This window comes from Mustela lutreola, chromosome 1, assembly GCF_030435805.1.
Source record: "Mustela lutreola isolate mMusLut2 chromosome 1, mMusLut2.pri, whole genome shotgun sequence".
Classification (NCBI taxonomy): domain Eukaryota; kingdom Metazoa; phylum Chordata; class Mammalia; order Carnivora; family Mustelidae; genus Mustela; species Mustela lutreola.
The window spans coordinates 52,613,683-52,637,572 of NC_081290.1; the positions used below are offsets into that span (position 1 = coordinate 52,613,683).

The window sequence follows — 23,890 nt, forward strand, 5'->3', positions numbered from 1 at the left end:
CACTTAAGAACCCTTAAGTTGGATGGATCTCTAAATTTTTAAGTATTTTCATAATAAATGCATGCATAGTGAAAACAATGTTACTTTAAAATTAATCTACTTTTAATTTAGCATGGCAACTCAGACTAGGGACTATTTCTTTCTTCCATCACACATTACATTAAAAATGGTATCATTTGCTTTATGTAGATAGTTTATGTTGCCTAGATAGTATAGTCAAGGTAATTTATACATACTATAAAATTAGTTGAGCTGTATGCTGCATTTATTTTTAAAATTTATTTTCAAAATTTTGACATATGAGAAGAAAATCAGCCAATTACACAACATGATAGCTGTCCTACTAGCTGAGACATTACTAAGTGCATGATAAATAATTAAAAGGTCACGCTTAAGTTCACAAGTCTCATAATAATTTAGTATAGAATGCGTGACTTAAAAACATGTTAATCAAATTGCACTTTAGTTTCCCTACCTATAGAAAGTCAGATGACTTTGACCTACAGTACGTGGATTCAGTTTGGCAAGAATTATTCATTAGAATTAAGTATTCAAAAATTTGGAAGGGGCAAATATAGGAATAGTCTGCAAAATGGTTAAATGTATTTGGGAAGAGTCTCCAAACAGAAATGGAGGAAAAACAAGCACTTTAGAAGTTATATTCAACATCATAAATGTAGTTTGTAATAAGATAATAACATTCAAGAGCCCCTCTTTTCTTCCACTTCTTTATGCATGCAAGTGATCCAGAGGAAACAAAAGAAGCAAAAGTACTCCCAAACCTCACATCTAGCCTCCATTATTTGAACCTCTTTGAAAGAAATTTCTTATTGCTGGCAGAGAAAAAGCAGACCAGTAGTTTACACAACGATGAGCTTCCTTTCCGTTTTACCTATTTGAATAGGATGCCTAAGAAAATGTATTACAGCTCCCGAGAATTTCCAGTCCATCTCAAAAAACATCGAAACAACCCTCAGAAGACCTGGGCTAAGAACTTTGCTACCATCTTTTCCCTTCCCATAATCTGAACTTCTCCCTGACCACCTTCTCTAAATAAATAAAAGAATTGCATGGTTTCCAACTTCTGAGTCCTAAACAAGGCAACCAAGAGTGAAGGCAGGAAGACATTAAGAATAAACAAGATAGGGCGCCTGGGTGGCTCAGTGGGTTAAGCTGCTGCCTTCGGCTCAGGTCATGATCTCAGGGTCCTGGGATTGAGTCCCGCATCGGGCTCTCTGCTCAGCAGGGAGCCTGCTTCCCTCTCTCTCTCTCTGACTGCCTCTCCATCCACTTGTGATTTCTCTCTGTCAAATAAATAAGTAAAATCTTTAAAAAAAAAAAAAAGAATAAACAAGATCGGGGCGCCTAGGTGGCTCAGCGGTTTAAGCCTCTGCCTTCAGCTCAGATCATGGTCTCAGGGTCCTGGGATCAAGCCCCACATCACGCTCTCTGCTCAGCAGGGAGCCTGCTTCCCCCTCTCACTCTGCCTGCCTCTCTGCTTACTTGTGATCTCTCTCTCTGTCAAATAAATTAAAAAAAAAAAAAAGAATAAACAAGGTATACTAAATGGTTACAACCCATGTTCTTACTATTTTCCATGATTTATGGAACGTCTGCATAATGGTTGGAACAGGTGATCTGCCACGAAAAATCTATAACTAGATTGAAGAGAACTAAATGTCTATTTTACAACAATCCATCATCTCATATTCAAAATTTTATATCCAGAAGTGACTTAAGAAATTAATTCTGAGGATGTGATATACAGAGAATCAATTTGCTATTAATAATTCTGTTGCCATGGGCCAGATCCTGAAGACTTGCCTCAAGCATTCCATCTGTAGGAAAAGAAGGTTTTAACCAGCAGAGTTCAAAACAGCAAAGTGCTGGGAAGATCTCAGGTGGGCAATAGCCTCTTTCTTCTATACTTTTTCTACCTTATACTATACATGTTCTATTTTTCCCTCTTTATTGCCATTAGTTTGTGTTCCTTTGTCACATGTTCTGTTTACCATGAAGAATGGAGGCTTGGAGGCTCTCCAGAATGTGCGCACTGGACCCCTGTACTTGTCCCCAACACTAACCTTTTTTGCATCCCCACTGTGCAGTGTCGGTGCAAAAATGTCAAGGAAAACAGACCCTCCCTGAGTCTGCAGACTATTCAGGGTAGTCTGACGTTAATCAGAATTTCAAATTACACCGTGACAAGTTCCTTGCAGATGAAATCCAGGGAGGATGAGAATATGTGACAGAGGACAGGAGAGATGACACTATGGTAGTTGTAGGCAGAAAGTAATATGAAACAGGTCTCAGTTTGGTACACATTCTTATCCTTCAATGCCTGTCTTTTTGATAGTCCTTCTGTGTTTTCTTCATATATAAGCTTCCCAAAGCTTCTCTTGTCCTGTTTTTCTGAGTATCAGCTCTTGTGGTTTTTTCAATTCTATCTTCTACAATATCCTAAGAAGCCCATGCCCTGTTAACCTTTTTTTTCTTCTTTAGTTAGATCAATGAAAAAACATGAACTCTAGAATCAAATAAATCTCAGACTGAGGTCAGTTTAGCCACTTCATGATTGAAACACTTTAAACGAGATTTCTTAACATTTTTTGACCTCATTAAGAAAATAAAAACACAAAAAATCAGCGGACTGAAATTGTCAGTCTTTGAGGGATTTGAGCAAATGCCTATAGGCTTCATTACTAAAGAAATAATGGCCTTAGAGAAAGAAGTCATCTAAGACCTATCTGTAGGATGACTGAATCAATTAATGTATCTAAAGAAGGAGGCTACCCATTAGATACTGGCTGGATTAGCCCAGAACAGAGAAAAAAGGGGCTCTCAGACACCTGTAGAGAGTAGAATCCAAGCCAGTATGGGGAATAGGCAAACTTAACGACTGAATTTTAAGTATTTATAGTCCATTTTAGCTCTTTCCATGAACTATCCTACTAACAAATTTTTCTCTTACTTACTGTATGCTTAAAAAGCACCATTATTTTTTTTCCTCCTGGGAGAGAAAGTGTTGTTCCTTCAATTTTTATTTTTAATTTTGTTTACTATAGATCCTTTTATTATTTTTATAAAATTTTTTATTTGTATTTTAATTAGGCTCTATGTCCAACATGGGCCTTGAACTCACAGCCCTACTCAATAAAAACTTATTTTATATTTATCATCTGCTTATTATGTGCCACATAATAGATTTGTTGCTGGGTATTCAGTGGTGATCAGAACAGAACTAGTTCCTGCCTCTGTCTTCAGTAGAAGCTTCATGGCACATACATGGCACATATATGACAAGCTTATATATATAAACATATATAAACAAAATGTAATAGGTGCAATCATAATAAGATTCCTAGCCTGCAAATGAGATGACAGATCCTGGAGCATTATACAATCCCCTCAGGGTGATGAGACCTCTTAGAGAAATCCACCAACATTTATCTAGCTTATGTTCCTGCATTAGTTTTCTTGTTGTATTTTACTTCCATAAACACCTACATCAAAAATCAATGAGAAGGTCACATGATATGAGTACAGCATCCAACACTCTTGGATAAATGTCAGTCTCTTCCTATCCCTTTTTTCAATTCTAACTTAAAAAAAACATTTCCCGTCTATCTTAACAATACTGTTTCAGCAAGTACCAGAAGTGTGAAATTATGGTTGTAAGCACAACGTAGAAGAAAGGAAAGGATGAGTCAAATTTCTCTACCTAGAATAACAGGCAGTAGATCACTCCTACTTGTAGTACTTTTTTTTTGTTAGATTATATTATGAGACGGTGGCAGGAATAAAGGCATGCCACACACAGAAGGAAATCAACTCAATAACACTGAATGAATTGTCTGCTAAATTGTAGTAAAGAAATTCTACTTATAATTTATGGTAAAATTCTGATTAAAACTTATTTGAAAAATATGGAGGGAGCTTGTAATTTTCAGTTCATCATGTATTAAAAAAACTGGATCTATAAATATGAAAAAAGAAGATGTTGTACAGCTTTACTTCCACATTTTATGAATCTGATGTTCTTTATACTAATAAAAATAAAAGAGTAATAAAAGAAATGAGTTACTAAGCTAGTCTGTTATGCCACTATAATGAATGGTAATGGGGTATTTTGTTGGAGCTGAAGATCAATATGATTTATTACCAGATGCTCTACTGATAAAGCTGATAATGTAATAATCAGAGAAGTGAAATTCACCTAGAGCTTCACATATGTTGTCATCTCTACTTATAAATTTAATTTATTGTAGCTTTATCTGATACACCACCTCCTCAATACAGGCAAACCCAATGGGACATTATTATTTAGTATAACTTTTATGTTACTAAATTTCAAGATAATACAAAATCTATAGAGCATACAAAATAGAAGAAACGCTCTGTTGTAAAAAATGAAATAGACTACATGAGATAAACTACTTTAAATGTCACACATTGCCTTCAGTCTGTTATATCTACAACTCACTGTTCTTTTGTCAGCTGACAGCAGTGTTTTGTTCTTTCTTATAATCAGGATTTAATCTACCCACTCCTGGGTCCAGGACGATGGCGCTCCCACGGAGACCTTACTAACTCTCTCTATTCTCATCTCTCTCTAAACCCACTGTCTCCGAGTTCCTAATGATGGTAGTTTTTCTGCATCTTCAAATCAATCCAGGTCTGTCCTTTAGAGTGACAACTGTCTTTTTTCAAAACACTCTTTCTCAGCCAAACTAAGCCTCCCCTCTCACGCTAGCCCTTTGCTCCTCTTATTTCTGTTGGCTTTCTCTTCTATCACCTCCTTTCTATTCACTATTTCATGGATTTAACCACCAACTTTTATTTTACAATATTAATTTCTCCAAAATCTTTGCCTCAAGTCTTTGTCTTGCTTCAAGTTACTATAGTCTGTATTATCTGATCACCTCTAAAAATCCCACTGGCACCTCAGGATTTCACACATTTTGTTCACTACCATCTCCTTTCCCAGATTTTGTCCTGTCCTTCAGCTTCTTACATGCAATGATACAACCACCACCAGTTCCCCATCCCTCATACTTGAAATTCTGGCATTATCTTGGGTTCATTTTTTTCTCCATTAGTCCCTCGTTTCACCAAATGCCCAAACCCATGAATTCTGCTCCTGTATTAACTACCATTCTTGCTTCCACACCATCATCCCCACTGCTACTTAGCTCCTGCTTTTATGACCTCTTTCCTCTATCAACATGATAGCCACCTAAGGAGGCCTCATGCCTGGCAGTCTGTCCTTTTGCCAATCACTGGCACACAGCTATCAGATGAATTCTTTGAAGATTCAGATGAAAACTCCAGATGAAACTTATATTCAAATGCATTCCAAATAAAGATTTAGGTCCTTATACTACACAAGGCCCTCCATGAACTGGTTCCAAACTACCTTTCCACTCTCTTGGCTTCCAAAAGATATACCGAGCTCCTGTTTGGTTGTGTCTTACATTTCCATTCTTACTGCCAATGTTTCTGATGTTCTATTCATTTTGAAAGCCCCCTCCTCATTTTGGCATTTCCATTCCCTACCCATCCTTCAAGGCCTACCTCAAATGTTACGTCTTATACAAAGGCTTCAATGATGGAGGTATCTCCACTTACTGAATGACTATTTATTAAGCATGTAAAGCTCTTCGTGTGTTATTTCATCACAGATTAACAACAACCCTTAGTTTCTGAAGAGAAGAGAAGCTCACAGAGGATACACAACTTGCCTACAATCTCACAGATAGTGAGTGTATAGCTACCTTGAACTTCATTAGTTTCTCTCTTACACATGCATTAATTTGTACCTCATTTCATAATTTTTAAATTGCATTAAAATTTGCCAGTCACTTGATGGGAAAATCTCTGAAAAATTCATGCTGCCTTTCTTATATTAAGTGTTTACTTAATAAATGCTCTTTGGATAGAAGAATATACTATTACCTGGGGAGGGGGTTTGGGAGAAGGGGGTGGGATTATGGACATTGGGGAGGGTATGTGCTTTGGTGAGTGCTGTGAAGTGTGTAAACATGGTGATTCACAGACCTGTACCCCTGGGGATAAAAATATATGTTTATAAAAAATAAAAAATTATTAAAAAAAAAAGAAATCTTTCTATATCTTCCTACTACTTAATTTATCATATATTACATATATTACATCTTCTGACTAAGACAAAAGTCTTTCATTAATCTGTGGCCCTAAAATTATACAGGGATGTCTTTTCTGAGGCATTATTTTCCATGATGCCCCAACATGCACCTGTTACTCTAATTAGGTAGGCTCAACTATGCAATCTTTAAAACATCATGCTCCCCACCACCTTTGTCTCTCATTCCTGATGTTTCTCTTCTGTGGAATGCCACCTACCTCTTCGAAAACCATATATTATTCTTTTTCCAAAGGTCAGCTAAAAGATACTTATAAATGCCTTTGATGAACAAAACTAAATTTTGCTAATAATATTATTATGTGCATACATTATTTCATGTCTGTGTCAAACCTCCATAGATTCTAGACTCTTTACAGATGATCATGTTTTATACTATAAAGTTCTAAGCATATTTTTAAACACCTATTAAATACTTTAAATGATGTTAGTGGTCTTGTGGATTAAAGTTAGTCTCATATAAATAAAATTAAAGCAGCCAATGAGCAAAAAATTAATAGTGTTTGATAATAACTTAATTTTTGTGCCTACTACATAGACTTATACAAAGTTAGGCTTATTTTATCATTTCAACCTAAAATGTCCAAAACTATGTATTTAAACTTTAAGAATTGGCCTCTAAAACAATAACATGATAGGCTGAGCAGTTAAGGATTGCTGTCTTAGCTAACGGATATTGAAGTAAAGATTTTTCCCTAATGCTTACTCCTCAAGGTGGGAAAAGCAGTTCATTTTACATCTTACATGACCTTGTTTTACCTACATGACTTATATTTGGCAAGAACAAATGCACACAGCCGTTCTATACAAAATGAAGTACTTCGTCAAGTCAACAACTTTTGATAGAGATAGCCACTGCTTACATAGGTTAAATGCTCACTAATTTAAAACTCTTGTATTTTCTGACTTTATAATTTTACTCTTTTTATACTTTCTGGCAGACTATACGATAGTTCAAACGAAATAATGAAACTGCATTTTAAAACCCGAGGTCTTGAGGAGGCAGAACATCATCTCATTATCTTGATTCTATAATTTGTTTCCCCAGTTTGGTCCTCCTAATATCTCCTCCCTTCAAGGTAAACTTGGACAGACCCCAATGGTCAGACTATGTACAACCACACTCTTATTTTTCCTAAATACCCTAATAACACCTTCCCAAGAAAAGGACAAGTAGGATTTATCCTTTCAAATACATTCCTCTTCATTCTACTTATGTTAAGAAAAAGAAAAACGCTAGCACCTTCAGCACAATATTTCATTAAGCAGAGTCAGGCTCAATGTAATTCTGGAAAGATTATTCGTCTAAACTAATTGATCCCATTGGCCTTCAAGAAACACAGAATCTCTAAAGAAATTCACGGTTTGGGTCACTGTGGAGGTGGAGAGATGAGAGGAAATTTCAGGGCACATACATTTCTGTGATGGTCTCTGGCAGATTCGTGGGAATCTCCGTGAGACCTTTCCCACGACAGTCTACGATATTGTTGCTACACGTACAAGCAGCTGGACAGTGCAGAACACTGCAAGAAGGAGCCATGAAGGACTGCTGACCTGCAAGAGAAACAAACAGCAAGGTTTTCCTTCCTGAAACTGTGAATAGTGAAACAAATGAGCTTATCTCAAACAACAGAGCACGTTCTTTAACAGAAATACATGTCTCTAAATATCTCAGCATAAAATTGGTCCTTGAGTTCTAAGATATATTTTAGGCAGCATGCATTTATAGTTCTAGGTCAACACTCAGATGAAGCAAATGAGATTCTTAAAACTAATTATGAAAATGATCATTTTTCAGACTTGAAATAATTGTTAAGAAAGGCTAACCTCAGACCTGAAACTGGAATTTGATTCAAAACTATTCTGAGTTCCAAAAAAAGCAGCAGTTTCAGACTAACCTAGATTTCATTTCTGATAAACTTAAATAGAGTTTGGTCTTTATTAAACTTAAATAGTGTAACTTACTCTACCTTCAAAAAAAAAAAAAAAAAAAAGGAAAACAGTAACATTTTCCTCTTGTAAGGTGTAACTGTTGATTCTAAAAAAGTAATCGTGCACCAATAAATGTGGGGAAAATCAGATCTTTCTAAGTTAGATGTCTTGAGAGGTTCAACATTTGTGCTTTCTTTGAAGTTATTATGATAATTTGTAACATGCCATTCTGTAATTATTAATCTAGACAGTTCTTTTATTCGGCTTGGCCTGGTCTACAATGTTAGCATTAACTGGTTACCTGCAGGCATATATTTTTACTACTCAGTATTTGGAAACAAAACTGTTTGGAAATGAGCTTTGGCTGTTGGAATGACGAACAACAGAATGTCGGTCGTATTGTAGTAATGGGCATCTGCATACACTTGGCTACTGGAACAAGGGGACAGCCCTCTCTGATCTGCAGCGAGAGGGCCCGAGCAGTCCTGGATGCCAGGAAGATGCTGCAAACTCTTTACTAACCCAAGCCCTCTGAACAAGCTCTCAAACTTTACAAAAAATAGTCTCAGTCTAAAAAAGAAACGTGAACTTGCCTTCTTCCTCATCTAGAAAACAGGAAGGGAAAAGTGAAGAGAGAAAAAAAGTGGTTAGTAATGAACTGTTAGTCATTGCATTATTTAATTTTTTAAAAAGCAATCAGACCTGAAGAGAACATTCCCATTCCATGACATTATAAGAAAATTTTGTCTGGGTTGTAAAAAGTCTGGAAAAGTACATAAAAAGTTCTAAAAGACAACACTAAATCAGAATCTTCTGCTAGTACTTCTTGTGCCTCCTTTAAGGAACTATTTGGGACGCATTATATATATTTCAAAATTTTGTGTTATTGTATTTTGAACAGGCACTTCTGAAGAAGAACCAGCCCTGTATTTATAAAATAAGATATATGTCAATATGTATCAGATACTATTAACATATTGTTTTATAAATAAATATAAATATAAATATAAATATCTATATATATGCATTGGTAATCTGCCTAGGTTGAGATGCCTGGACTCAGCTGTGTGATCTTGGATAAGGCTACTTAACATCTTTTTCTCAGAGTTTTCATCTCTTGTAGAAAGGTAATATTACATTTCACTACAGTCGTGATGAGGGAGGTGAAATGAGATACATATATGAGAAATACCTAGACTGGAGCTCGAACGTATAGAAAGAACTAAGTGAATGTGACTTCCTGAAATTTTCATATAGGCTGTGCCTTATTTTCGTTTCCAGATTTTCATCCACTAAATCTAGTCGTTTATCTCTTAGAGTACACGTGAACCACTAGTATTCACGAAAAGTATGTTGTCAATCTGCAACTATAGTCGAGCTACTTTTTAAAATTTCCCAGCAGGTATCCAGGATTAACCATATTTCCAATCATTCACAGAAAAGTAGACATACATTATTACTTAACAGGAAAATAAGCAGCACACAGAATTAAAGTCTAGGAATTTCCTAGAGGTCCCCAGGAGTGAAAATTGAGAAATCCTCCATCCTCACTTCAGAGGAACCTGTCCTTGCCAATCACACACATCCTAGAACCTATTCTCAACAGCACTAAAACAGAGGACGTCCATGGAGTGATTAGTGCACGACGGCACGCGTTAGTGAGCAACACGGAAACCCTGAGAGCATGCATTCTCCACAGTTCTCCGACACGGCAGTGTAAAATCAGACGACAATGTAAAGGTTCTTTCTCCCTTACCACTGCAGACAAATTCGCGTTTTTGCACCTCAGCTACGTTATGGCCCCGCAGGTGGGAGGGTCCCATACACTGAGTGTAGAGACCCACCCGGGGCCTCTGGCGCAGCCAGTCAGACAGCCAGGCCAGGTGGCAGTCGCAGTAGAGATTGTTTGAGTGCAGTCGACTAGGGAAGAAAGAGACAAGTTTAAAGCAAGAAAAACAGAAAACGGTTACTTTGAAAAAAAGAGTCTTCATAATAACCTACAGCTTTATTTCGTAAAATATCAGTAGACAAAGCTAAGGAAGTCTCGACCTAATTCGTTTTCTCAACATTAAACTGGTGTACAACTGCAGAATGGAGTTTCTCTTCATTTACCTCTAAGCCAACATCCAGAAGCTTGAACATGACCATAAAGATGATTTCCTTATGTTCACTCAAAAGAGTAAAAAGAAACAGAGATGTCCAAGGCAAATTGCTTTGCAGTCCCAACATACTGACAGCAAGTTGGGGTGGGGGGGTGGGGAAGGGGAGGTGAAGGGTGGGGCAGGGGTGGGGGTATGTTCATAAAAGTCACGGCTTCCAGTATGAAAGATCCCTTAGTCCTGCTGTTGTTAGTTTCTGGAGGAACTGCTGGCAAAATCTTTTTAGCAGGTCACTTTCGTTTTTTGCTGAACAAGATAGAATAATAATTCAATATAAAACACTTCTTTCATGTCCCTATTCTGATTTCCTTCTTTTTGTTTAATAGCAGAAAAAGGGATTAGCTGCTTTTGGCTCTTGGGACCCTATCCTCAAAGAGCAGGAACTGAAATGAAAAGACATACATGGCTGGGAGTGAAGGAATTAAGTGAGCCCCCCTCTCTGTGTTGGCAGGAATCCACACCAGACCATGGATCCATTCCAAGTGGCAAATAGCACTTTTCCATTAATAAAATATCAGACAAATGTATCCACTAAATTAGGTAAATGACTTCAAATTGGCTTTTATGTTTTCTCAAACTAAAGAAAAGGACATCCAAAGCTATAAATCAAAGCATCATTTCCAGAATCATCTATGACACAGTAATACCATTTTAGTCCTTTTTAGCTGATGTGCTCAATTCTAACCCAATAACAGTAATGGATATTAAAACATGGAACTCGGTCCAGAAACATAATTGGACCATAAAAATGGAATTTTTAAGTAGCAGTGATAATACAGAATAATGAAACAACCAAAGCAAGGGAATTTCAAGTTAGATGACTGTTTTACATTCTCCTTGAGCCTGTAAGATATGGAACAGACTGTCTCGCATCAAAACTTAGACGGCCTGCCCAGAACAAAAAGCTACATTTTGCGAAAGCTGGGTGACCTCCAGCTCAGTTTGCTTGGAAATCAGAGTGGCATCCTTTGGAAACCACGAAGCACACTCTACCTCATTGTTCTAGAAACATTTTCATCTGAATCAAGCATGTTACAACAATTCAATTCCGTGTGCACAAATTTGAAGTGAGAAAAGAACATAAAACTTTAAAACCCTGATTAGCAAAACAAACTATGATGGATTCCTATAGGAAAATAAAGCACACTATCAAAAAGGCAGATGACAGATGTTTCCACATTCTCAGTGGCCTCATTTTTGCCATTTAGGAGCCTGTTCACTTCACATTTTAAAAAATTAGCTGAAGTCAATGGTTAAGCAACGAATTTCATCAAATATAGTCTTGGGTGAACTGGTCTATTCACTTGGTCAGGTTAGGCACATCAAGAAAACGGAATTTATATCTGCATACTTTCAGAATTGCTTTATTTTGTTAAATCATATTCCAAAGAAATGATAATGATGTGTTGTATCATACACAGAGCACCATATTTTAGTGACCAAAAAAAGGACATTCAGATTGGTACTATCCAAATCATTAAAAAGCTGGCAATTCAAATGATTTTTCATTAAAGAGAAAAAAATAAATACAATATATTTCCAGTTATCAACTATTGTAAACTGCAAATTATTTTGAAAACCCAATCAACATACATATATCCCCCACTTAAAAACACATTTGTTTTTTTCAAGAAGTTCAATGCTTTACTTATATTTCCCACTATTTCTCACATGTTGTATAAATAGTATTTTTGAGGCCAGTGTGATCCCTAATCTGAGTTCAAATGAGATTTATCTCTGAAAATGCTTTAACTAACTATCCCACTTAAAGGATTAATTTTCCTCCAAGAGGAAAAAAAAAATAGCTGCAGCAAATACATTTTGAGAGAACAAGTTTTTACCATCTAAAATATTTTAATGTTCATCTTCTGAAAAGATATTTTTAAATTCAAATGCTGCCACAACCTTAGTTACAGAAAGACTGGAGAGTTATGCTGTAATTTTACATTACAAAGAATGTAGGAGATCCAGTTCAGCTTTATTAGGTCTGCTTGTTGTACAGTAATAAAATCATAAAGATTTACCATTTATCATTTCTGACAGCCAATCAAGGAGTCTTACATTTCTTAATGAAATGTGACCTCCACAAGAGCTCTAAGTAAATGTCTCTCTCTCCCCCAACTTCCCACGATGCATATCATTGAAAAGAAAGCTTTCATGTTTTTAGAGTGATAGTTCGTTTATTCAAATATCACATCTAGCACTTTTTAAAAATGTGGTGTTTTCCTTCTCTACCCCGCAATGAACTCATGATTCTGTTCTTTGTTTACAAAAAAACAGTACTTTAGGGGAACCCTTAATTGATTAAATTGACCTTTAAATATATATTGTGGCTACTTACAAAGTCCTAAGTTTAGGCATGTGGTTGAAACTTGCGACAGAAAGTCTAGTAATGTTGTTATTGTTGAGAGTGCTGTAGAATAATTAAAAAAAAAAAAAGTTAGACATTTCAGGTAATGCAAATTCATTGGTCATTCTATATATTAATTGAGAGACAATGCAATTATGTTTATGCAGGACAACTACATGGTAGAAAGGTAATAATATAAGGAATGCCCTATATGTTAAACAAGACAATAAATAAATGTTATACATCAACATATTTCTATGCTTTCAGCTTTATCAAATATTTGTGAGAGATTTGTCTTATATTTTTGACTAGTCACATGTTGCCCTTTGCACCATGTGCATGAATAAGTATGTATTTATGACACTGCTTAAGGAACTAACATGAGATATTCAACAGTCAGTAAAATCAGGCAGCTGGATTTCCTTAGAGGGGCACTGTGTGTAATTAGTATCCGTAAATGAAGATATTTGAAATCTCCCAAAGAGTCCTGCTAAGTATTCTTTACTGTGGACATTGGCCATGCCGCTGTTTAAATTTGAGTAGCAAGAATGATATCTGCACTTGGGATTTGCATTGAATAGGGATAAAATGTCAGGCTGTAGCAGTTTATTGATACATTCTAACAGTTCTATGTGGCAGGCACGTATCTTGTCCTTTGCTTACTGTGGTGTGATAGTGATCACGGTTTCTTGATGCTAGAGTCAGGAAGATGGGTGGTCAAGGCAGAGATGGTGAAAATAGCATAATTCTTGCTAGTTTTAAGTTGTTCCTACTTTTCCCCTAACACAGGCATTGTTTGTTATTATTTTGACTATTTCTACAATCACCAGTAACAGTTCATTTATCTAGTATTTCCTAAAGGGTTTTTAACCTTAGGGCAACATGGAATGGTATAAAAATAAATCAGGCATAAAACCTGTCTTAAAGTAGCATATAGCTCACCTGGGGAAATGAAATACACAAATTATAAAAACTTAGAGTTAATAAGGTTAAGAAGAGTGCCCCCCACCCCCCGCCCTTCAGAGAAGTCTGTCTATGACAAGAAATGGACAAGACAACTACCCCAGGGCTGTGATTGTGCAATGCAAAGATGGAAAACAATTCTCGTATAGAGAAAACAGCATGTGGGGTAAGGAAAGCATGCAAGCCGCTGACGGAGGCAAGAGGAAGGGCTCAATGGCCAGTGGATACCATTTGATAATGGAGACAGGTCTGAAGTAGACTTGGTGAATTCTCTTGCCAGTGTAAGCCAGGCAGGGAACATAAATGGAGAGAAACAGGTTGTATATACAGTAACAGGACATAGAATGAGGACAAGAGATGGAGAGGAGCAGGCAGAGAGCGGGGGATGAGGAAGACTTTGGTAAGACAGCAATGATACTCTGTGCTATAGCAGCTAAAACTCAGCTCTGATGCGTTGCTGCTCTGATGTAATGGAAGGCTGCCAAACAATTGGATTTTCTCAGGAGAAGCCAGAAATGGGAAGTTTCGCATTTATCCCCCCAATTTTTAAATAGTGGCAACAAATTCAGATATTTCAAAGAGTCCATGGACTGAGTCTGTTTGGACTGAGCGAGATAGGTTTGTGAGGCTACTTCTGGCCAGCTGGAGGATGCAGTTGTTAATGGTATGATTTGGGGTATTCAGGGGGCACTTAGACTTCTAGGCAAAGTAGGGCACAGTAGCTACAGATCTACAACAGGCAGACTTTCTTTCCTACCCAGCTTTGCAATGTATTGAATGATAGAAGAATTAATCCAAGTGATTTGAATTAAGTTGCATAAGAAAAAGAAAAAATAAAACACTTTATGAAGGACCTACAAAGCATTGAATTGGTTGGTTCATGTTATCTAAAAGCCTGTAGCATTTTTCTGTGCTCAAGTGAAATGAGATTTTTTTTCAAACGCCATTAAAATATATCCTGATGTTTGAACTAAAAGGTTTCACTTCTCAAAGGGATTTGCTTTCAAATAACCCCTTTTCCCACCCTCAAAATTTATGCTGACTTTATATGGCTAAAATCTTTAGAGTACATAACATACTGAAATGTGACTTCAGGGATAACATTTTTTGTTTTTTAAAGTAATTCACTTGCAGCAGACATGCATTAATTTTGAACTATAATTTCTTACGATTCCATACAAAAGAGAGTTTTCATTGAATGCTGAAACTGCTGCCAAGTTTGGAGTCTTTTATCAAAATGTTACTTTGCATAACACAACTGAAGAAATGTTACCTTTCTTAGTATTTTTTTATTCAGTATTGATGTTGGCAAAACAATATTGATATTGATGCCTGGTAATGGAGCAGTATGTGGAACCAATGAAATTATTTTAAACTTAGTAATTAGTATGTGTTAATTATGTATGGTGTAATGTATTTTTTATGGTCATGATCAATTCCTACAGTGAAACAACGCAAATTTGTCTATTATACTTCTTTATTTGTGAACACTTTCTCCTATATGAGAGTGTATTTCTATCTTCAACTTCAAGATTTTCTCTTTGCAATGAGAATATATTCTTGTACAAAGGATAGCTTTATGTGTAAGCACATAAATGTGCTCTATGTGTAAGCGCATAAATGTGAGTCTTGGTAGTCACATAGGTCCTCTCAGACTTAGCTCTTGACTTATTCTTTTCTTATTCCCTTCATGCTCAGGGTAGTATTTGGCAGAGAGTCTGGTATTTTATGGATATGAACCTCTACATCTCAATTAAATAAAATTTTGCTTATTTTATTGAAAAAGAACAAAAAATTATAAAACTAGCAACCTAAGGAATATATTTCATTTCTGAATCTGCTGTCCAAAGAAAGAGAAAACACCAAAATAGAAAACAAAATAGTTCCAATGTTATTTTTGTGATATCTTCATATTAAGAAGATAAACTTTTTTAAAAATAAATATTTCTGAATCGTGTCAATCAGAATTCCACAATTTGCTAAGGTTTTATGAACATACACGTGATAAACTGCCTACCCTTGCTTTCATTTACCTGGACTTTCCCTTCTTAAACTTTATTTACTCTCCAATACCTAATAAATATCTTAACAAATTTTCATCAGTGGCCCAGGATGATTACTTCCGTCTTTTCCTGTTTTGCCTCAATGTAATCCATATACTCACAAATGGCTCATGGAACCAAAATTTAAAAACATAACAAAACAAAACAAAAAACCCCTGAAGCATTGGGACTCTAAATTTAAGATGATTGAAAATTAATTAATGCTTCTTTAGCTCCACTCAAGAAGATATATTGTAAAGAGTCCTACATGGTAAAAATAGGCAAAACAGAAAACATTCTTTCTGGAACCTTCTACTAAAAAAGCCCCCAACCAAATTTTTACAACAGAAGAACTTTTTTGATTTACTCGACAAGAGACTTGGGCTTGATAAATCCCAGTCTTTTGAGTGCTTTCTCCAGTTAGCCTTAAATTTTTCATCAATTAATTTCTTTAAAGGTTGTATGAACTATGAGGATTTTAAAAATTAATACATATTAAAAGAATGTCTGCTTGACTATCAAATTTTAATATAAAATATTTAAGGCATTTCAAAAGGCACATTTTCTTGTATCACATACTAATTTTAATTATTAATTTTTAGAAAACTCTGACGATTATGTATCTCTTTGAAACCTATATACTAAGGTCCTCAAAAGTGTTCCCAAACTTGTGGATTTTGATTTTAACTCCATGAATCATAAGACATTTTTCACTCTTTGGTGTGTTTCAAGATAGTAGTTTAAAGTCACCTTTTTAACATGACAAACACAATATATGCGGTGATTTTGTTTTCATGAGCTTACTAAATCTAAAAACAATGATATTACTTTATAACAAATAAGCAGATGAACCAAATGAATAGTTATTGTATTTGTGGGTAAAGAGTTTTCAGTGTCCAGCATGGTGTCTGGCACAGAGCAGGTGCTCTGTGTGTATGTATCTCTCTCTCTCTCTCCCCCCCCTCTCTATATACACACACACATATATATACTCAATATATTATGTATATGCATTATTTCATATCTAATAAGCTCATTTAATTAATAACAAAGTACTTTATGGGATTTTAGTCCATGCAAAGTATTCAGCAAACTTTCTATAAAATTTTTGGTGTTGCTCCTATTCCTAGTTAGAAGTATTGACATGGTAATACATTTTTGGCTTGATAAGATCCGTTCAATTAAATAACACCCATGGTAGTCTCTTCATATACCAAGTTTACAACATTGACTATGGTTTTGACATCAGACTACTATTATGAAACCGTAGTTGTATCCTCATTATTCTGACTCTGAAATAGCAAACTGAGCTTTGTATATGAATAAAAATAAAAAGTGGCCTTGTAACTACAATGTTTAGGATAAGCACTCTGAATGTTTTCCCTAGAGAAAAAGACTGTTACCAACAGAAATAAAGGTGACTTGTCACGTGGATAGATAGTGATATATGTTCTTATAACAGTTTATCCCAATCAACTAGTTCTTATGTTAAGTCCTTAAAAATAATCAGAAATGTTTTGTCAAAACGTCAAACTTTTTCTAGCATTACATTCTGTTCCTCAAACTCAATTTTTAAAGTAATGGAATCTTTTTTTTTTTTTTTTTAGGAGGATTTCATGATTCCTGGATAATTTTTACCACATGGACTAAAAATTCAAAACCTCTTCATATTTAATTCAATTTCGGATTCTGAATAAATTTAGTCAGGGATGAATTATAGCAGAGAGAAATAATTTTATTTGGGACAGAAATCTGCAAATTTATTTTAAAAGCTAGACTGGTGAATCTCTGGCAGGAAAAAAAAAAAAATCCCACAAATGTATAGGCGATTTCAAACACTTTAGTAACTCCAGTTTACATTAAAATTATTTTTCATTAGAATAACTTCATTAAAATTATTTTACCAAGTCAGAGATCTGTAGAGATTACTCAGTTGCCTCTAACCCATTTTTGTCAGCTATACCTACCCAGCAAGGAAAGAGAGGATGCCAGTTACAATTCAGAGCTGAGGGCTGTGCTTTACTGAATCAGTAGTGAAGACTTTAAAATGGACCCAGTGGACAGCTTATTAAACTTAGAAAACAGATATCAAAATCATCTTTCAAAAATGATGTTATCCAGTTACAAGTGACATCTCAAAACGAGAAAACGTTTTCCCATTGCATGGCAACTACACAATATTCCAACTTGTCAGCAACTAAAGAGGTTTTATTTTTTTGTTGTCGTTTTTTTGACACAACTGATCTTAAATCTTAATATTTAGCAATTCTGGGCATTCTCACAAATCCTATGACTGAAAATATTTTGTTATAAGGAGAAACACGTACCGGACAGTAGTGTGAATATCTGAATATTCTCCCTCAAGAGACATTTTTACCTAAACATGCAGAAATGATGCCCACGGTTATGTGCACACACATTTCAAGTTCTCTGTATATTCCCCAGGAGTGACTTAAGGTATCTTCCTAAGAGACCGTCCTGACACAAGGTTTTGAGCTAGCGGATAAGCTCCCCCATCAGCACTCCCCAGACACAAAGCTCCCGTTTTCAAAAGAGTCAAAAAGAGAAGCAACACTTACAGCACTTCCAGGTCCCGCAGAGCCCTAAATGCCCCATCTTCAATACAGCTGATCTGGTTGTAATCCAGTTGCCTGTAAACAGATTAGAAGAATATATGTAAAAGGCTGAAGACTATCTGGGTTGGGTGAAAGGAAGTCCCCTGATGGGTCTAGGAAGCCCTGGCTGCAGGAACTGAAATGCTGTCACAAATACACTCATCTGCTTAAGAATGTCACAAGCCATTCTGGCCTCCGTACTGCGACTGAGATCTCTTTTTGTTCTGAACTGTCTGTGCAAATAGCAGCCCTTGGAAAGCTCCAGTAAATAATAACTGTGCCTTATATTAAATGCCATAGGAATGCAATTTCATTACATCAAGAAAAGCTATCCATTAAGAGCTTTCAGCGTCATCTTGCTGAAACAATTTCATTAAGGTAAAGGACTGTAAATCACTTAATGTCACATGCACCCCCTCAGTGACCTAACCGAATCCATTTATCAGAGACGCCCAGCTGCATGTTAATTTCACCATCCTTGGCAAGAAAGAGCAAGACTACTTTTAGGTTTTCTTCTTTTAAAAGCAGTTTTCCTTAGAGAACTCCCAATCGCAAGAGAGAAATGAAGTCCCACGTACCTCCCTGCTATTCCCAACCAGGAAAACACTTTAGAAAGCGAGCCCTTGTTCTGCATTACGCTTTGCTTAATATCCATGATTTGCACTGTGTGTCCTTACATGTGATTTCCCTGCACTGTAAATATGCATACTTCCAGCTAAGAAACTCCCCAAATTTCCAGAAAATAAGTTATAAAGTATTAAGAAATTAATCTTTTTGCTTTCCTCAAAGATGTTAATTTTAGCTGCAAACGCAAGAACGCATACTGCAGCAACATCATTAAAACACTACACCAATCTACGCTAAAGAGTGTAAAAGCTTTATCAGTTCCTTCTAAATAGTACAAAATGCCAACAAATGAATCTTCTCTTGTAGTTGAGCACTCATTTGTTATAATTCAAAGATGAAAAGACAAAGTTACTCCAAACTTGGTTAAATCAGTTTGTTCCTGCCGCTTGTTTTTGGAATTACAATTTTCTTTATCCAGGCTGACCTATTGATTTGGTTGAAATAAACAGCTAAGTACTAAATCCTACCTGTTCTATCTTTATATTATTTTAAATTCTTTTTTTAAACACATAAGCAGTTGTTGTTTAAGTCTAGTAGCTTGATGCTTAGCGATATTATTATTCCAGTAAAGAAAAGTATTTTAAGGCTTCACTTGAGACAGAAACAAAATGTTTGATGAAATAGTCAGGTGAATTGTCAGTTCTCCATGCATTGGGGGGGAATCAGATGTACAGACTATGGTCATAATACAAATGAATCCTGTCCTCGTTTCAAGTGCGAAATTCACCAAAAAGGGTAATTCACGTTTGAGGTGTATTCTTAAAGTACTGTTTCAACATTCCCGTAAAACAGCTGTTTCTCTCACAAGGCTATGGAATAAAGGTGCAATGATTTAATCCAGTAACTTTCAGAGGGGCTTCTTCAAAATCCTTACTTTAGAAATTATGTACATAGGGAATGTCTCATGAAATATACATCTCATTTTAAAGAAGGTCTCTAGGGGACACACACTACCTTGATGTCATGCAAATGGTACAATCTAGGACCTAGGACCTACAACATTAAAAAAAAAAAAAAAGGCCAACTCTGGAGAAGATATGGTTTTATTGCTTTTATAAACTAAGGCTTTCCCCAAATAATAGGTACCATCCATGCTACTGTAATAGCTTAAGCATTTCTACTTATTAAGAAGTAATGCAGAAGGATAATTTTATTTTCTAAGAAGACTTTTAAAGCTTCATGATGTAATATGGCTGCTGTGGTTCCAAGAAAACACTTACATTCTTGAGCACCTTTGATTTTTACAGATTAAATTCTTTTAACAATTAAGTTAACAGCCTTTTTATTTTAAAGTGCTAAATATATATCTACACTACTATTCTCTAACCTCTTGAACAATTTATCAAAGCCATTTAAATTAGTACAATGGCATGAAGTGTTACCCTTGACACACCACAAAAGAGAAATTGTTTCCAGACAAATTGGCAAAATCTTTTAATGCTATCAAATTTGCCTAATGCAGTCTCCAGGTTAATCTGTAAAAGGGTGAGCTGTATGTTTGCCCATATCTTATTATCCTTAGCTGTCAATGTATAAGTCAGTGCTGACACTGCTTCTTTTAAATCATGCATACTATACACAAAGGGGAAGACCTAGCATGCCAGAAAGCACTCAAGCAAATCTTGTTCTACAGGGACTGAAAAGCAGATTACTTTCACTATACCACCAGAAGTTGAGACACTGCTGGAAACTTTGGTAATTTCATCCCTCTTCAACATCGCTCATGGTTGCATGCTTCCGATTCTTAACAGAAACCCAAGTCCTTGGTATTAAAGCACAAGGATATTTGGCTTTCATAGGACCAAAGTTTTCCTTAGTTTTCTGAATGCAATCATGGCTCAGGCCGTCGACCTTCTGAAAATGAAGGTAGTGTATGAAAAAGTTACATGTATGAGAGAAAAATCAAAATGAATAATTTTTCATCAACTGGTGGATTTCCTTATATCGAAAGGAATGTTTAAGCAGAGTGCTGTGCCCCCTCTGACTGCCCATGAGAAAAATCTCTCTGCAAAAAAAACGTCCATTTGTCTGTATATGGTTTAAGATAAAGAGTGTCAACACCATGCAAAAGCATACTTTATTTCAGGGATTTGGGACTATTTTTTGCACCTTGTTTCTCTCACCCAGTTCACTTCCTTCTCTACCATCTTTTCAAGACCAACACCGGGGCCTTTCTGCTTTCTGTAAACAGGAAAGGATCTGTTCTCAGATTTAGTGACAGGCTGATTCTGTTTAGAAGTGATTTCCAATTGTGCAATGAAATTACTCTGAATTAAGGCATTAGTAAGAGGAGAAGTTTTTGTTTTGTTTTGTTTTTTACTTCTCCAAAAAGTAGTATTCCAATTATTTAGCCAAACACAGGGTAAATTTGTTGATCTTTGGATAATAAGAGCACTAAGATACATTAGGAACAGCTTCAGGATGCTTTCCTGGTATAAGGGTCACGTCCCACAGGGAGCAAGCGAGCACTTCTTTTTTTATTTTCTGGAGAGAAAGAACAGCGCAGATATAGTATTATCAGCGATTTCTTTCAGACCTTCAGCTGACGTATCCTAGCACAGATTTTGTGGCCTCTCTCCTGTATTTCCTATCTCCAGTCTCCTCTGTTTCTGTTTGAATTCCATCTCTATCTTAACCTTCATTGTTCTAGTTTGTAAGGGTGCATTCTAAAGCAAGTGCTTTATCTTTAATTTCATGCAATTAACGATGTTAAAACAATAGAAAACTTCAAGCTCTCTTTCAGCATTAACATTCTATGATTCTTTTTTCATTGGTCGCTATTTCTCTTAGGTTGTTCCAAAATAACACTAGATTGCTTGTTTTAATTTTTCCTTGACCTGGTAAATTTAGTCTTTGGTAATGTAGTTTATCTTTATCAAGCAGGTGTTACTCTGAGCCTCGCACACATGAAGTTTCTAAAGCAGATCTGATTTTCTTCAACACAAGAAATGATTTAGCCTCGTTTCAGATTTTGATTAATTCTAGGTATGAGCAACAATATATAATGCTGATGAATATAAATTTTAGAAATATGCATATTAAATAACAGAAAGGTTGAAAATTTGCTTACTTGGCAAATTTTCCTGAAATATATCTAGAGATACTTACAGCATTCTGTAACTTTTTACATTTTTTTTCAGGGTCTTCCTGTTTTCAATTATTAAAATCTGGATACATACTATGTTTGAATTACATATACAAACTCACCTTCCTGCATTAACTTTATTTGTTTTTGTCCTTACTCATAGAAAATTTATGTTGCACTGCAGTGTCCAAGTAATAAGATCGTATTACCAACTGATTTTCTTTTTGTGAGAATTCAAACACCATAAAATTTACTTAACTCTGAAACAATACAGAACATAAAAAGTCTTCAAAAACTTTAAAGCCAGGGTGCCTGAGTGGCTCAGTCAGTTAAGCACCTGACTCTTGGTTTCAGCTCAGGTCATGATCTCAGGTTTGTGAGGTTGATCCAGTGTTGGGTTCCAAACTCAGCATGGAGTCTGCTTGAGATTCTCTCTCTCTGCTTCTCCCTCCCTCTCTGCACCTCTCCCCACTTTGTTCTCTCTCTCTAAAATAAATACATAAAATCTTTAAAAATATAACTTTAAAGCCAGATAGAGTCTCCCAATATTTCAACAAAACGTATTATAACTACGCTCTGATTCTCCAGGGTTTTTTGAGCACTAAAATAGAAGTTTAGTTCATATTCATATTGCTATAAATGGCAAACTCCAAAAGCTTAAGTACACTTAAAATAATATATCAAAGTGATTAGAATCAATAGGAAGGAGAAACAGCATTTTGCCATTTGGAAAGAAACCTGATAAAACATATAAATCAAATGTCAGAAATAAAATGTTGTTAAGGATATGGGTATGATCTGTTCTATTTCTTCCCTTGTGTGTATAAAATTCAAGTCAATATGAGTGCCTAAATATACAAATCTTATACCAATAATGACTCTTAAAGAAGTAATTCAAGATTTAAGTTATAATGGATAGAGGACATGAGAATAATGTAAATTGACCCATATGAATGAACACCCACCCTAGGCTGAAGTTTTGGCAACCATGCCATTTAACCTCAGCATAAAAGCACATCAGTGCTAACTCAGGTATTAGTGAATAAATCTACCAAAGGAAGGACTGTCCCTTGAGGAATGCTAACTAATATATTTGAGAATTTGGTCCTTTTGAAATCTTTCAAGAAAAGTGTTGTGGAGTTTTTTGCTTAGGAATAAAGAATCTCAGTTTTTATTGAAATTGTCTATGGTATAAAGTTATATCCACTTGCTAATTTATTAGGGAAAAGTGAAAGGTAAGTTCTAAGAGACATGGTACCAGAAAATGGATGAAAAACAACCAAGTAGTCCTTCACTTTCTAGTAGCTCTTGTACCCTAATCAAAGGTGGTAGAAACTGAAACTGACAATAACAATTAACAATTGCTTACATTTACTGAATGCATAGCAAATAGCAGGGTCTGTAGATATTATCTCATTTTTCCTTACATTAACTTGAAAAGCTAAATGTTCTCATCATTCTGATTTTCTAGAAGAGGATGTGAAGCTCACAGAAGTTTAATAACTTACTCAAAGTAAATAAGCAGTGAAATCTTGATTCAAATTTAAATCTGTGTATTGCTAAAGTCCCCACTCAATAGCAAGTATTCAGGGAAAGAGATTCAGGAACTGTTCATTCTGCAAACGAAAGGTTCAGCTCAATCTCTGGTGGCCAAACTTCAAAGACAAAGTCAGCACGTAAAGAGTGCTATAGAATGTCAGGGAAGGAACAGATCACCCTATGCTGAAGTAGTTTGTGTGAGGAAAGAAAAATCCTGAACCTAAAACAAAACAAAACAGGTAGAATCCAAAAAGACAGAAAATAAAACTGGGTATTCCCTGTGGAGGGAAAAGACCCACTCAAGAACAGCTGTGAACAAGGTTTTACAATGTTCACAATGAATGTTTGTAAGAGAGAGGTCATTATGGCTTGAGCAAAGAGCTTGTGTGCAGATTCA

At 35.7% G+C, this 23,890-nt stretch overlaps 1 protein-coding gene across 2 annotated transcripts in view; it reads right to left on the reverse strand.

The window, feature by feature from the left end:
• Window positions 1-23,890, reverse strand: part of SLIT2 (slit guidance ligand 2) — a 358,593-nt gene that overhangs the window by 111,653 nt on the left and 223,050 nt on the right. For both annotated transcript variants that reach the window (XM_059164789.1, XM_059164780.1), the window contains exons 6-9: window positions 18,207-18,278; window positions 12,614-12,685; window positions 9,870-10,033; window positions 7,597-7,735 (exon numbers count right to left, since the gene is read on the reverse strand). In XM_059164789.1, coding sequence (XP_059020772.1) covers window positions 7,597-7,735; window positions 9,870-10,033; window positions 12,614-12,685; window positions 18,207-18,278 — 447 coding nt within the window. The remainder of the gene's footprint in view (window positions 1-7,596; window positions 7,736-9,869; window positions 10,034-12,613; window positions 12,686-18,206; window positions 18,279-23,890) is intronic.